The sequence below is a fragment of the Saccharomyces mikatae genome (assembly GCF_947241705.1).
Source record: "Saccharomyces mikatae IFO 1815 strain IFO1815 genome assembly, chromosome: 12".
NCBI lineage: Eukaryota > Fungi > Ascomycota > Saccharomycetes > Saccharomycetales > Saccharomycetaceae > Saccharomyces > Saccharomyces mikatae.
The window spans coordinates 800532-812883 of NC_079267.1; the positions used below are offsets into that span (position 1 = coordinate 800532).

General features: G+C 37.9%; 7 protein-coding genes across 7 annotated transcripts; 3 read left to right on the forward strand and 4 right to left on the reverse strand.

Moving 5' to 3' along the window:
• Positions 1-63: 63 nt before the first annotated feature.
• MMS22 (Mms22p) lies at positions 64-4431 on the forward strand (the record flags this gene model as incomplete). Its single annotated transcript, XM_056224427.1, has 1 exon — positions 64-4431. The coding sequence occupies one exon, from the start codon at positions 64-66 to the stop codon at positions 4429-4431; it is 4368 nt and encodes a 1455-aa protein (XP_056078347.1).
• Positions 4432-4713: 282 nt separating this feature from the next.
• On the reverse strand, positions 4714-5997 carry SFH1 (Sfh1p; the record flags this gene model as incomplete). Its single annotated transcript, XM_056224428.1, has 1 exon — positions 4714-5997. One exon carries the CDS (start codon positions 5995-5997, stop codon positions 4714-4716), a length of 1284 nt encoding a protein of 427 aa, XP_056078348.1.
• A 409-nt stretch (positions 5998-6406) lies between these two features.
• On the reverse strand, positions 6407-7186 carry CWC24 (U2-type spliceosomal complex subunit CWC24; the record flags this gene model as incomplete). Its single annotated transcript, XM_056224429.1, has 1 exon — positions 6407-7186. The coding sequence occupies one exon, from the start codon at positions 7184-7186 to the stop codon at positions 6407-6409; it is 780 nt and encodes a 259-aa protein (XP_056078349.1).
• Positions 7187-7459: 273 nt separating this feature from the next.
• PEX30 (peroxisome biogenesis protein) lies at positions 7460-9031 on the forward strand (the record flags this gene model as incomplete). The annotated part of the gene is made up of 1 exon (XM_056224431.1): positions 7460-9031. The coding sequence occupies one exon, from the start codon at positions 7460-7462 to the stop codon at positions 9029-9031; it is 1572 nt and encodes a 523-aa protein (XP_056078350.1).
• A 344-nt stretch (positions 9032-9375) lies between these two features.
• RPL38 (60S ribosomal protein eL38) lies at positions 9376-9612 on the reverse strand (the record flags this gene model as incomplete). The annotated part of the gene is made up of 1 exon (XM_056224432.1): positions 9376-9612. One exon carries the CDS (start codon positions 9610-9612, stop codon positions 9376-9378), a length of 237 nt encoding a protein of 78 aa, XP_056078351.1.
• A 784-nt stretch (positions 9613-10396) lies between these two features.
• Positions 10397-11119, forward strand: SMKI12G3810 (uncharacterized protein; the record flags this gene model as incomplete). The annotated part of the gene is made up of 1 exon (XM_056224433.1): positions 10397-11119. One exon carries the CDS (start codon positions 10397-10399, stop codon positions 11117-11119), a length of 723 nt encoding a protein of 240 aa, XP_056078352.1.
• Positions 11120-11347: 228 nt separating this feature from the next.
• On the reverse strand, positions 11348-11608 carry TMA10 (Tma10p; the record flags this gene model as incomplete). The annotated part of the gene is made up of 1 exon (XM_056224434.1): positions 11348-11608. One exon carries the CDS (start codon positions 11606-11608, stop codon positions 11348-11350), a length of 261 nt encoding a protein of 86 aa, XP_056078353.1.
• Between the last annotated feature and the right edge of the window lie 744 nt (positions 11609-12352).

Genomic DNA, 12352 nt, shown 5'->3' on the forward strand with positions numbered 1-12352 from the left:
AGTGGAGTATACAATAGGAATTTCTGATTTGAAGTGTAATAGTCCACACCAGCAGTTGAGCTTATGGATGTTGATGAACCAAATTACATTGTGATATCAGATTCTGAAGCCGCTGATGAAGAAACTAGTATCATATACAGACCTGAATTTAGAGAAGACTACCTTTGGGCAGGAGAGAATATTCAAGAAGCAAGTAAACCACAAAAAAATGCTAATGAGGCGTTAAGCTTGGATTCTACCACCGGTGACTCTGTATCACCTTCTGTAGCAGCTGATGGACACCTTACTACAGGCCTTCGGTGGTCTTTAAGAAAGAGGAAGGCTATTCAAAAGATGCCATATAGTTTAGAAAGAATAAAGCATAGGCAATTATTAGAGGGCTATGATATTACTGGTTTTGACACTATTTCGAATCAATTAATTTTACCAGAAAAAACTTCTCCAGTGGTTCAGTCGAATGAAATTTCCTTTACAAATAGGAATGGTAAAATACTGAATGATCAGGGAAATGATACAATTGATTTTGTTGGATTCGAGAATGATTCGGTTAGATCTCAAGGTTATGATAGTGATGAAATAATACCAAGAAAAAGGCACCGCGATTACAAAGACCTCATTCAGAATGAAGAACTTCAACTAGATGACTCTTTGGAAGATAATCAAGGTTCCGTCATCACAAATTTACAGGACACTGAAAATGACGAAGTAATATTTAGAGGAAGAGTATTGAATGTGAAAACTGGTTATCGTGGAGTTTTACCGAGAGTTGCTTGGGAAAAATCATTGCAAAGGCAGCAGTCTTCGAAAATTATGAGGAAAAAGACTCAATTATCAAACCATAAAGGAGTTGCCAAAAGAAAAATACACAAGGGTACCCGCGCCGAAAATGATGAACAAATCTTATTGAATGATATTATTGCGTCCGGTGATGAACCGGATATCGATGAAGATTCCTCTCATAATTTATACTTGAAAACCCCTTCGGAGATTAGTGAGAAGGAATTAAAAGAATTACAGGAATATTACGAGAGCAAGTACAGTGAATGTGAAGATGAACAGTTTGCGGGAAGTTACGGTTCTGATATCAATGAGGAATACCGTAATGAACCCATATTTGATCTAGAATATGACGGTCCAGAGAGTTGCTTTCCTCGTGTATCTTATACAGACCAACCTATTATTTATTTGAATTCACAGCATTCGGACAGTGGATCCAGTGAACGGTACAACGTTTCGGGTGAAGATAATCAAAGTTCAATATCTCTAGATGCTGCCGAAGAGTATAACAATGATATAATCGACAAGATGTTAATCAAAGTTAAGAAAAAGAAATCATCTTCTGATTTCAATGACTTAAGTGGGAAAAGAAAAAGGTCCAGAACGTATAAATACAATCACCGAAAACCCCGAATCCGTTCAACTACAAGAGCCATCAAAGTTGGAAAACGATCAGCGCATAAACCACGATTAGTAACTGATAAAAGCACGATTTCATTTGGTTCTAACAAAAACCATGTTATTGACGAATACCTTTTTGAGACATTAGAATCTCAATCCACAGAATTTGATGAAGCTTCTTCCAACAAAGTGTTGAAAAGGAAAAGAAAAAAGAAGAAAGTACCTGCATATCCAAGTTTGCCCACTAATGTTGAGTCGAGACGAAAACTGATCTTCAATACTGTTGTCGAGGTTCCCACAAATCGATACGCTTTTGCAAAGTCAAATTTAGGGAATATAAACAATATTAATCATCCCATAGAGCTTGAGGAGGAGAATATTAATCAGGAATTTGGACCAATAATGATTGTTCTCGACTCAATTTTACTAAAAAAGCCTTTTGAGCCACCTAATCTCATTAAGATTGAGTTGCCTGGTAAAATTTACTCGCTATCTAAATTGAATCCTGCTGACATAGGTTCGTCACTGCGGGATATGTTCAGAGTTATCATTGACAGAGGAATCATTGACACGGAACTAGTTCGATTTAATGAGAGTCTTGTTACTTTTTTGATGCACCTTGATATGCCTGAACTATTTGACTCAATAGGTGAATTTCATCGTGAGTTCAGATCAAAAGTTAATAGCTTAAGGAAAAAAGCTAAACCAATTCATTTTTTACAAATTGCAACATGTCAATTAATGTTTCTAGAAATATCAAAATATAACAAGATCTCAACGGCTGTCAAATTAGAAATGGATGCTAAGATTGTAGATCACATTGTCTCTTTTTTCAAGCTACTTTCAGTGTGTTATGATTCAGTCACAAAACATCCTATGCAATATTTGTACACGAGTTACTATATTCTGTCTTCTATCGTTGATATCATGGACAAAAAGGAAGCTTTATGGGACTTACTCCAAAAGCATTCCTTTTCCGCTCAGATTTCGCTGTTGCTGGTCAACATATTTCCTACAAAGTTCTGTCGCTGGCAAGTTTTAAGATTAGACTCCGAGTTCCAACCCTTGAATTTAGCGTTCCGATTTATCAATTATTGCATCAAAACTTGTAATTGGGATGTTACAAATAGTTTGATTCTCTCTCTCGACCGCATATTTAAAAAAAGAAGATTCTCTGATTTTGAAGAAGAGGCTATTCTGTCGCAAGAAAATAAGATAATTTATCCTCCAACAAAGCACTTTACGCGTCGATTAATGTTTAATAAATACTTGCATTTACTGACATTATGTGAATTGTCCAGTTCCGATATACAACGTGTGATACCAATGAGTGAGATCACCATGAATGACTCTTTATCAGTTTTGATGAACCGTCTTAATCTTCTAATTGTTCTAGCCACACACTTTGATTTGAACTTAGAGAAGCGCTTTCAAGAACTATCACGACCGTTATATAGTAAGGACTATTTAAACTTTCATACACCAAAGGCAGTCAGGGAGATAACAACACTAATTATGCAGACTAGTCTTTCGTTTTTGGAAATTAGTCGGAACAAGAAACATCCATTCAGTGGAAAGTTCATAGCGTCATTATTTGGTAAGTTAATAATCCACCAGTCTTCCATATCGGAAATAACAGAAAACTTTTTAAAAGAGTTCATTCCTCTAGTCCATAAAATGAAGAAAAAAAGTGTTGGCATGCTTAAATTGCTCTATCCTTCACTAGTAGCCATGTCTCAAGAAAAGATATTAGAGGCCTCTTCGGTATTGTTATTGCAGGTATATTTGAAAAGCCTAGACATATTGGGCACAACTTGGGTGCAGAATTATCTTTTGCAATTTTTAAAGAGCAAGGCTCAAGAAAATAAAAGCTGGATAGAGTACTATTGTCAGATTGGAAAATTTTTGGTAGATAGTGGTGTATTTACTTGGTGGACTTTCTTTACTTATAACGGTCTAGATGCTGCATTAAGTTTTCAACTCGTGTTTGACTCCCTAATTATTGATTTTTGTGACGCGGATTCTTTTGAATTACTAAGAAAACCACTTTATTCCATTGCTTCTGATTTGCTGCTCATTTCCAAAGATAACACCTTTTATCAATTTCTTTCCAACTTATTGAAGAGAGCACATATTATAGTAACTGATTTAAAGCCTGTTACTAATGAAAACGAACTTTTTAGGATAGTGTCCCTATTCTCCAAAGCTTTGCAAAAAAACTCGTATCAGGATTTACTGTCTGTTCTCCTAGCACTGGCAAAAAAACATTGTGACGAAGGTGTTATCAGTAGAAATTTTTTAACGAAATACCTGGAGCTCCTTAACAAAAGTTATTTAACTGAATTGAGAAATAACCAACTTTTCATCAGTTTGAGAAGGGAGCTTGGCATAGCGAGTGATGAGGACGAAAAATGTAGGTTCTGGGACTCCTTCAATGAAGCAGGCGACATGCTATCAAAAGCTGCGTTTATTGAATCTGGTGTCCTCCAGGCTTGTTGTACTGAGAATGGAATTGACGGATATCTTAATATTTTAAGTACTTTATTCGACTCCGCCATATTGGAGCATCCTTTTACATTTTTTTCCGATCTGATTATCGCACACATATTTGAGAATAGATCTCTTTTCGACATGAATATTAAGAATTTTCTCCTATATCAATTCATAACTCTTTTCAACAAAGTTTTGAAGATCAGATTCGAACAGGTATCTCCTGATGAATTTGTTGAACTTTGCAAAATATACAGGGCATTATGTATTGAGTGTGCCACTGATAATACGTTCAAGAAGAACAATGATTTGATCGTTGTAAAAGATGCATTCTTGGTATCTGTGTTAAGAATCGCTGATGGGTTTTGGGAGCATGACAGGCTTTGGCAGCTAAAGATGCTTGATGGTAGTATGAACATACCCACTCAGATTTCTCATACTGACATTCAAAGTTCACTATCTGGGATTGTAATGAAGATAATACAAATTAATATAGGAAAGATCGAGGCGTCTAAACCTTTCAAAAACTTCAAGAATACGTAAATTACACACATGTAACCATTAGCATACTAAAACATTTTCCGTAATTGAAATCAACTCGTATAGTTATACAAATGGGGGATAAAATCTATTGTTGTACTAATGATGGAAGTCATCTATTTTTTTGGGAGGTGTGTTTCAAAGGAGTACATTTCTTTGTTCAAGTTATCCTTGGCCTAAACTTATTCAGTCTAACACACATTTTTTCTCCCTTCCTAAATGGTTAACAGAGCTCAAAATAAAAATGCAATGTTATTGAGTTCTGTAACGATAAAAACAAAGTTACTACATTCTCATTGTGGTCTCTAAATCATCCAATCTTCTTCTGCCTCTTCTAGATAATCTATCGGTTTCCCTTTTCAATCTTCTCAGGTTTCTTTCTTTTTCAATTTCTCTCTTTTGTATTTCTTCTTTTGTTAGTATTTCCACCCTTGGACACCAGTTGGAGCCCAGTTCATCGATATCCAATCTAATACCAGATAGGTATCCAAATGCAGCATCGTTTGGAACATGGTCCTGAATTAAGTGACCATCGACCCAGTCCTTCTTTATCTTCAAGATAGTTTCATGAAGAGATTGGGATATCAAAGGGATAAACTCTCTTGTTAGACCGAGATCTTGTACAATAGATGTGGCAAATCTTTCTGGAGTAAGTGATTTGTCGTTCAAGTTCCACTGAAAATTATCCTCAAAAAATCTGTCTTGCAGATTACAGGTTAGGTTAATTATAACGTGTAAATCCGACATTATCTCAGTAGCTGCGATATTCTCCAAGTCTTTTAACTGCTCTTTTATTACATTCGCAACTTGTGTTTGCAAAGTAACAGAATTCATATCGAGATCCTTACAGTATATTGAGGAAAATTCTTCCGGGGATATGGAGTCGTCGTTGTAGTTCCAAAGAAACTGGTCCTTTATGGTATGACCCATATGTTCTATATCCAAAGTTATTGGTATCATGATTGCTTCTCCAGAATTTGCGTTTGCTTTCGTTTCCTGATCAGTATTCAGTCTGTATGGAGATACCAATTTTCCGTTAATGAAAGTATCTCTTATCTTCGGATATCTGAGTATATTGAATGGGTTATGATGTTGGTCCTGCAGATCTGGCAAAACGGCATTTCCAATATCCTGCGCTTGTGTTTTCGCATTATTATTGCCATTACTGGTACTGTTGTTGTTATTCAAACCGGATAAAGATTCCACAACCATGTTTGAACCGACATCGTATCTATTGTTAGAGATAATGTTATCAGCGCTATTTATGTTCTCTAGGACATTGTATTCCGAGCCGTCCATGCCCACGCCATTCGTTAGCGCTGGTGTATTCTCATGAGACATTGCATTATCTTTATACTGTGTATCTGAATTAGTAAAATTAGTACCGTTCATGTTAAACTCATCAAACAGATCGTTATCATATTCGGCATAATTAACCACTTTAGCTCTTTTATGCTGCCTTGTTTGTTGAGCCATTGTAAAAATGGGAATGCCATCATCCTCGTTCGTCAACCTGTTGTGAAAGTTAGAGATATAAGCTTGTGGAATGAGTTGACTTTGGTGTGACATTGTACGTTTGCTATGAGCCTCTCTTTTTTTCAATATACTCTACTACAGTATATTCTGTCTATTCGTTAACCTTTGTTTGTCGCACCTTTTTGAAGTTACAATTTTTTTTATCAAAGTAGTCGCGGCGAGTTAGAGAGAGAAGATCATCATCCAACTGTTTGCAGAAGAGACGGGCTCTACTTTCTATCTATATAGTGTACGTGCTTTTTATGTAAAATAGTTCTTACAAGTTTGCGATACATGCAGTCTAGGATTTGTGTATATTCATGCTCGGACAGCCAACGCACAACAACGATTCGTAGTGTCTGATCAATGCAAAGGTGCCATCTACATACGCTTTTCCGGAACAACGTTCAAGGAAGGGGACGTGTAACCCCTTGTGGCCAAGACTAAGAATTGAGACACTCTATCACGTTTTCATTTCTTTTAGTATTTTTTGCAAATCGGATGCCACCTTTGCACTACCGTGCGTCTCCTTGTGGCATATGGAGCATCTGGTGCCTTTCTTCATCTCTTTCGCAAAACAGGATGCACAGAAATAATGGCCACAGCTTGTAACCACGGGTGACTTGTAATCTTCCTTGCACAGAGTGCACTTGAAAGGTATCTTGTCTAAGTCCAAAGTGGCCGTTTTAGAGTCCTCTTCCTCCGCATTCCAATCCTGATTCAATTTCCAGCCAGTCTTGAAATCATCCCTCGAATGTAAGAACTTGCAGCTGTCTCCATAACCACAATATCCTGTCTGTTTGAAATCTTTGCAGACATCGGGTTGGAAATCCATGAGCACTGTGGTTCGAATGTTCGTTGGTTGGTTGATCTGCTTAGTCTGCAGCGTGCTTTTACCGCTCATATTCAATACTAGCAGATTGCCATTGCTGGGCCCTCCCTTCTTCGCTTTCTCAGTAAGTTCCCTTCTCTCGGAGTTCAATAGATCCTCCTTAGTGCTGTCATCGTTGACTGTCAGAGTATATTTATCTAGATTTTCACCCCTTCTATTTGGTTCCCACCCATTCACATTTGAATTCCGAAGTCTCTTGTCATCCCTATCCTTTGCTGACATTGTGTTATCCTGGGGGCCCTTTTCATCATCGCTGACCGCCAGCTTCTTCTCACTAAAATCAATTCTTTGCCTTTTTTTCTGACTCTTCTCATTGGAAGAGCTTTTTTTCACTACTCTCTTCCTAAACATCACTTCCTAGACATAAATATCAGAACCTCTTTTCTAGTGATAACTTGTCGATGGCTTCAATGAGGGTTCCAATTTGGTTGGAGATGTTTTGACTTTTTCTTATTAATCCGCGGTGGCAGGAAAGAAGCGGGAGCAGGACTAAAGGGTTTTCGATCAAGTTCACAAATATAAAACCTGGATGCGTAGGTTAATGTGAAAAGTGCCTATGAAAGGGTATAGCTTAGGATTCAAACTACCTAGTTGATCTTCCCGAGTGCGAACGCTAATTTTTCAATGAGTGACAACACGACGAAGGTGCATGAAACCAGAGCCAAGTTTGCCGAAACGTTGCAGCCAAGAATTGGTGGAAACACTACAAAAGTGATCCGAGCTGCTCTAGAAAAGAATGAAGCCGAAGGTGAAGTGTGTAAGGATAATGATAACGGATCGCTGGAAAAGGTCAACGTGGCCACTTCACCGCTGCTGACATCGACGCCGCCCACAATCTCTAAGGCCCTGGTGAAGTTGTACCCTTATTTGATTCTCATTGATGAAGTACTAAATGTTATTACATGGACAGGAACAAATATCTGGAGCGGTATTTTGATGCTGTGTCTTTTTATTGCTACTGTTGAATATTTCGAATTGCTCGTGAAGTATTTTGGGCATCTTGCCATCATTGCCATTCTGTGGGGCTATTCCTTATTAGACAATCACATTGGGGGTACGTTAAGCTCCTCGCCAACATTAGAAGAGATTGCCCTGCTAATGAACAGAGTATCCTTAAAATCAGATATCTTGCTTTCCCCTATGGTTAACCTTGGAACACAAGATATTCAACGTTTGTTGTACACTACAGTCATTTTATCTCCAGTTTACGTGATGATAACTTGGCTGCTCTTGCCACCAAGAAGCCTGATACTGATGGTGGGTCTATTTCTTTTGACTTACCACACACCTTGGTCCAAAGTAGCAAGAAGGCTCTTATGGAAGTTTAAGGTTGTCAGGTTGCTTGTCTTTTACGTTACTGGTTTAGACCTCGGTGGAATAAATAAGGACCAAGGCATTTTTGCTACAGTACAAAAACAGGTGAAGAAGTTAGCGTCAACAGAAAACGCGAATGGAGTTTTATCTGATTCCAAGCCTATCCGTTTTACTTATGTTCTGTATGAGAATCAGCGCCGTTGGTTAGGCATTGGATGGAAACCTAGTATGCTAAGTTATGAGAGGACTCCATGGACAGATGAATTTTTGAATGAAGCACCCTCTCCTGAAAACTTCCATTTACCTGAAGAAACCAATTCTATGGTTTGGAGGTGGGTAGACAAGACGTGGAGATTGGACATGACTAATGACGGTGCTATTCAAGTACCTAATTCAAAGGCAAGAACCTCGGCGGATCCTTCCCCTGATGAAGGATTTATATACTACGATAATACTTGGAAGAAACCAAGTAAAGAAGATTCATTTTCCAAATATACAAGAAGGAGGAGATGGGTGAGAACGGCAGAATTGATTAAAGCTTCTGATTTTGATGAAAAAGTGAAAAATTCAAACAGAAATTCTGCCACTGAACAGAAACTTGAAGAAAATGGCACCTATAGTTTAGCCGCTGAACAAGAGCTCGGGAATAGCAAGAAAGAAACAGGTAATGCCAAAAAAGTAGGAGAGCCAACAACAGAAGAGACAAAGGAGTTCGTGGAAGCATCAAATATCAATGAAGACGATTTTGAAAAGATATCGTCAAAGGAAGAAGAGGTTTTAAAATCTAGGGCAAGGGATCGACTTGCAAAAGTATTAGATGACAGTGAAGAGATAGATCAACATAGTTCAAGTATTGGTCGCGACAGTAAGAAGGTCGTGTAAGCTAGCGTACATTGTCGCTTTTATGATACAATTTTTAATTCATTCTATAGCACAAATATTGGTATCCTATAAAGATAACTTACAAAAAAAATATAACTTGTTCTTGAATGAATAGTAATCCAACATTTTTATTAACTATACAACGTTATGACTTTAAAAATTAAAAAATAGGTTTATGAATAGTAAGAAAACAAAAGGAAACGGAAACAAAGAAGTTGGAAAATCCTTTCCACTTCTTGTATAACGAACTCAAATAAATATTATTCGTTATGCGGATAGGAAAGTATTTTTGCTTTTCTGTTTCAGTCCCGCTATGAAAACACTTTGGTTTTTTCTTATTTTCCTTATAATTTGTTAACCTTCAAAGTTGGTGGCAAAGATTGGATCAATTTCTTAGCCTTACCAGCGTCGTTGATGACCAAAGTGTACAAAGAAGAAGAACCTCTAACCTTGAACTTGGTTTGTCTGAATGGCTTACCGGCCTTGTTCAATTTTTTGTTAATTTTAACAGTGGCGGTCTTAACGTCAGCTCTTCTGGTCAATTCCAAAAATTGTTTGATGTCGGTGATTTCTCTAGCCATTTTTTCTTTGATATTTGTCGTAGTATTTTGGACTTAAGGTAAAAAGCTTGCAGACGAAATAGGTCTATCTTTGAAGTAAGAAATTTAATACTTTAGATTGAAAATTCAATATTGTACCAAAGTGTACAGCAGCGATTAGGATTGTACATGCTATAGGAGCTCGGAAAGCTCTCCATGATTCTTTCCACTCAATCGATGATGGTCACTTGAGTTTTTTTTCAGTAAGCGCACAAACCTGCTCCCGCTAGGAGAAAAGTCCTATAAATGTGTGTGGGTGTATAAAATGCACGGATGCATATATTTTTCACGAAAGTGCTGTCGTGGAATGTAGGGTAAAAGAAAATGAATTCTCTATGTAAATAAGAGTCGTTCCCCCACACGTTTAAGTGATGGAAACTATTTACCCTTCGCTTTTAAAAAAGACTCATTGATAAGATCGTGTCTTCTTAGAATACTGGTTGCGCGTTTCCATTCCACTAAAGAGCTGCGTCATGTCTACGTGTGATATCTCTCTTTTCTTTTTTGTTTATTATTGTTTCTATTTTCTTTCTATAAATCGCGCTGATACTTGGAAGAATGCGTCAATTCCGGAAGGGGACGTGACTATGAGATCATGATGTGAGTGCGAACCAGAGGGACCGGAAAGAATCCTCTTTTAGCTTTGCTACCTAGTCATATATCTCATTTTCATAGACGTTCTAGCAAACGTGAGGAAATAGCTATAAATAAAGAAGCTTGCTGCTGCCAGGTGTAATATCACTAAAGTAATTAAGGGACAAATTCAATGTCAGGATTCATTCAGAGCACGTTGCTTGGTCTAGGTAAAGATTACTTGCAGGACGAATATGAAGAGTTTGCAGGACAACATTTTCAACCGACCAGTGATCCGTTTTATGAAACGAACAAAGACGGTAAACAACACCGTCGCAGGCTTCCATATTATTGTACCAAGGACGAAAGCAAAGCATGGAAAAAGGTCCAAAGTAAAGCCTGGTTACATGACAGGTCAGTGTGTGGATGCTGCTGTTGGACAAACACTATAGGGTGGGCACCATTACTTGCGCTTTTACCGGTTATAGGACCCTTATTGATGTACTGGGTGCATGATAAGTTAATTGAATTGGCCGATGACAGATACAAATTACCTACTGAAGTAAAGCTCAAAATGCATGGTAACATTGTCATTGATTTACTTATTAGTTTGATACCCATTTTAGGAAGTGTTTTTGCATGGTTACACGCGTGTTCCACAAGGAACGCAGTTATCGTTTATAATTTTGTTGGAAAAAGGGCATTGGAAAGAAAACAAGCAGAGATGATGCATCAAGAAAAGGAAAAAGAGAAACATGCTAATACCAATACAGCAAGCCCAGTGGTTAATGGTAACAAAAACGTGAATACGAACAGAAACAATGGCAAAGTTTACAACAGACCGCCGGTGGCAACTCCACCTGCTGCTGCATACACGCGAAATACCAATCCTCGAATTCAAAGAGGTTACAGGTAGATGACCACAATGATTAAATGTGCACTCTAACAGAGATGATTCAATCAAGAAACTTTAAATGAAACTTATTTTTTTATCGTAAACATGTATATATAAGAACTAATAAAGGGTGTTTGACAATAATTATGTTATATATGCACATACTTCTTCGGAAGTTATACGGTCGTTAAATCATTAAGGAGGGCCAGGTTTCTCTAAAAATGTGCCGGCGAGAACACAGCCTGTCAATTAGATATGATATTGTTGCAAGTCAGAAAGTCTTCTCTCATTGTTCTGCGAATTAGAACCCCGTCTGTTCTTGTTGAAGAGAGTCTTGATTTCGCCAGAATCAATTAAATCGTTGATTTCGTCACCTGGTTTGCCCCAGTTGCCTTTCCCGTAACCTCCTCTCTTGACGTGATTTGGAGATTCACCAAAGTTACCGTTATGGGTGAAATACTTTGGGTTTGACTTTGCTTCGTGAACTGTCCATTTGCATGTTCTTGTCATAATTGAATTGTGTGTGTGTTAAAATTTGGTGCGCTTGGTTGCTATGTTATAGTATAATCTAGTTAGACTTGATAAACTTTGATGCTATTTTATTGAATGAACATTGAATAATATAGGGAGGACGGGAAGAACGGAGAAATACACGAACTACAGCTCTCTCCTTTTATATATTTCTAATGGTGTTAGGATATCCAGCCAACACGGTATCAACTTCCACCACCTTCTACCCCAATCCAGTGGGTTCTATCACAACCTCGTATACTATACTATACACACGACTGTTGTTGTGCGAGATAACTCCTAAGGGGGTGGCTCAACACATGTGCGGCCTTTCTCTCCGCATGATCCGGTGAAAACCCCACAATCACCTCCGCTTCTTCCACCATGTACGGCGCTAGCTTATAGTATCTTCTTCGCCTCCTTCACTGCCATTTAGGAGGTGCATAGTTGAAACAGAAAAGCATTAGAACAGATACGCAACTTAATATCGGACTGTGGTAAGTCACTTGCTTAGTGTTTCAACTTGCTGCTACTTCTTTCAGCTCCGCCCCTCCCCGTAACCTCACCTTTTCTACAAGAATTTCAATTGTCCCGTTGGTAATAACTGTTAGACCTGTTCACCGTTACATTCCCAGAGTTTAATGAGAACAATGCGATCTTTTGACTGGTTTTGTATCCGGTACCAATAACTGAGAGATAAGTGAATTTTGAGATAATTGTTGGGATTCCATTGTTGATAAAGGC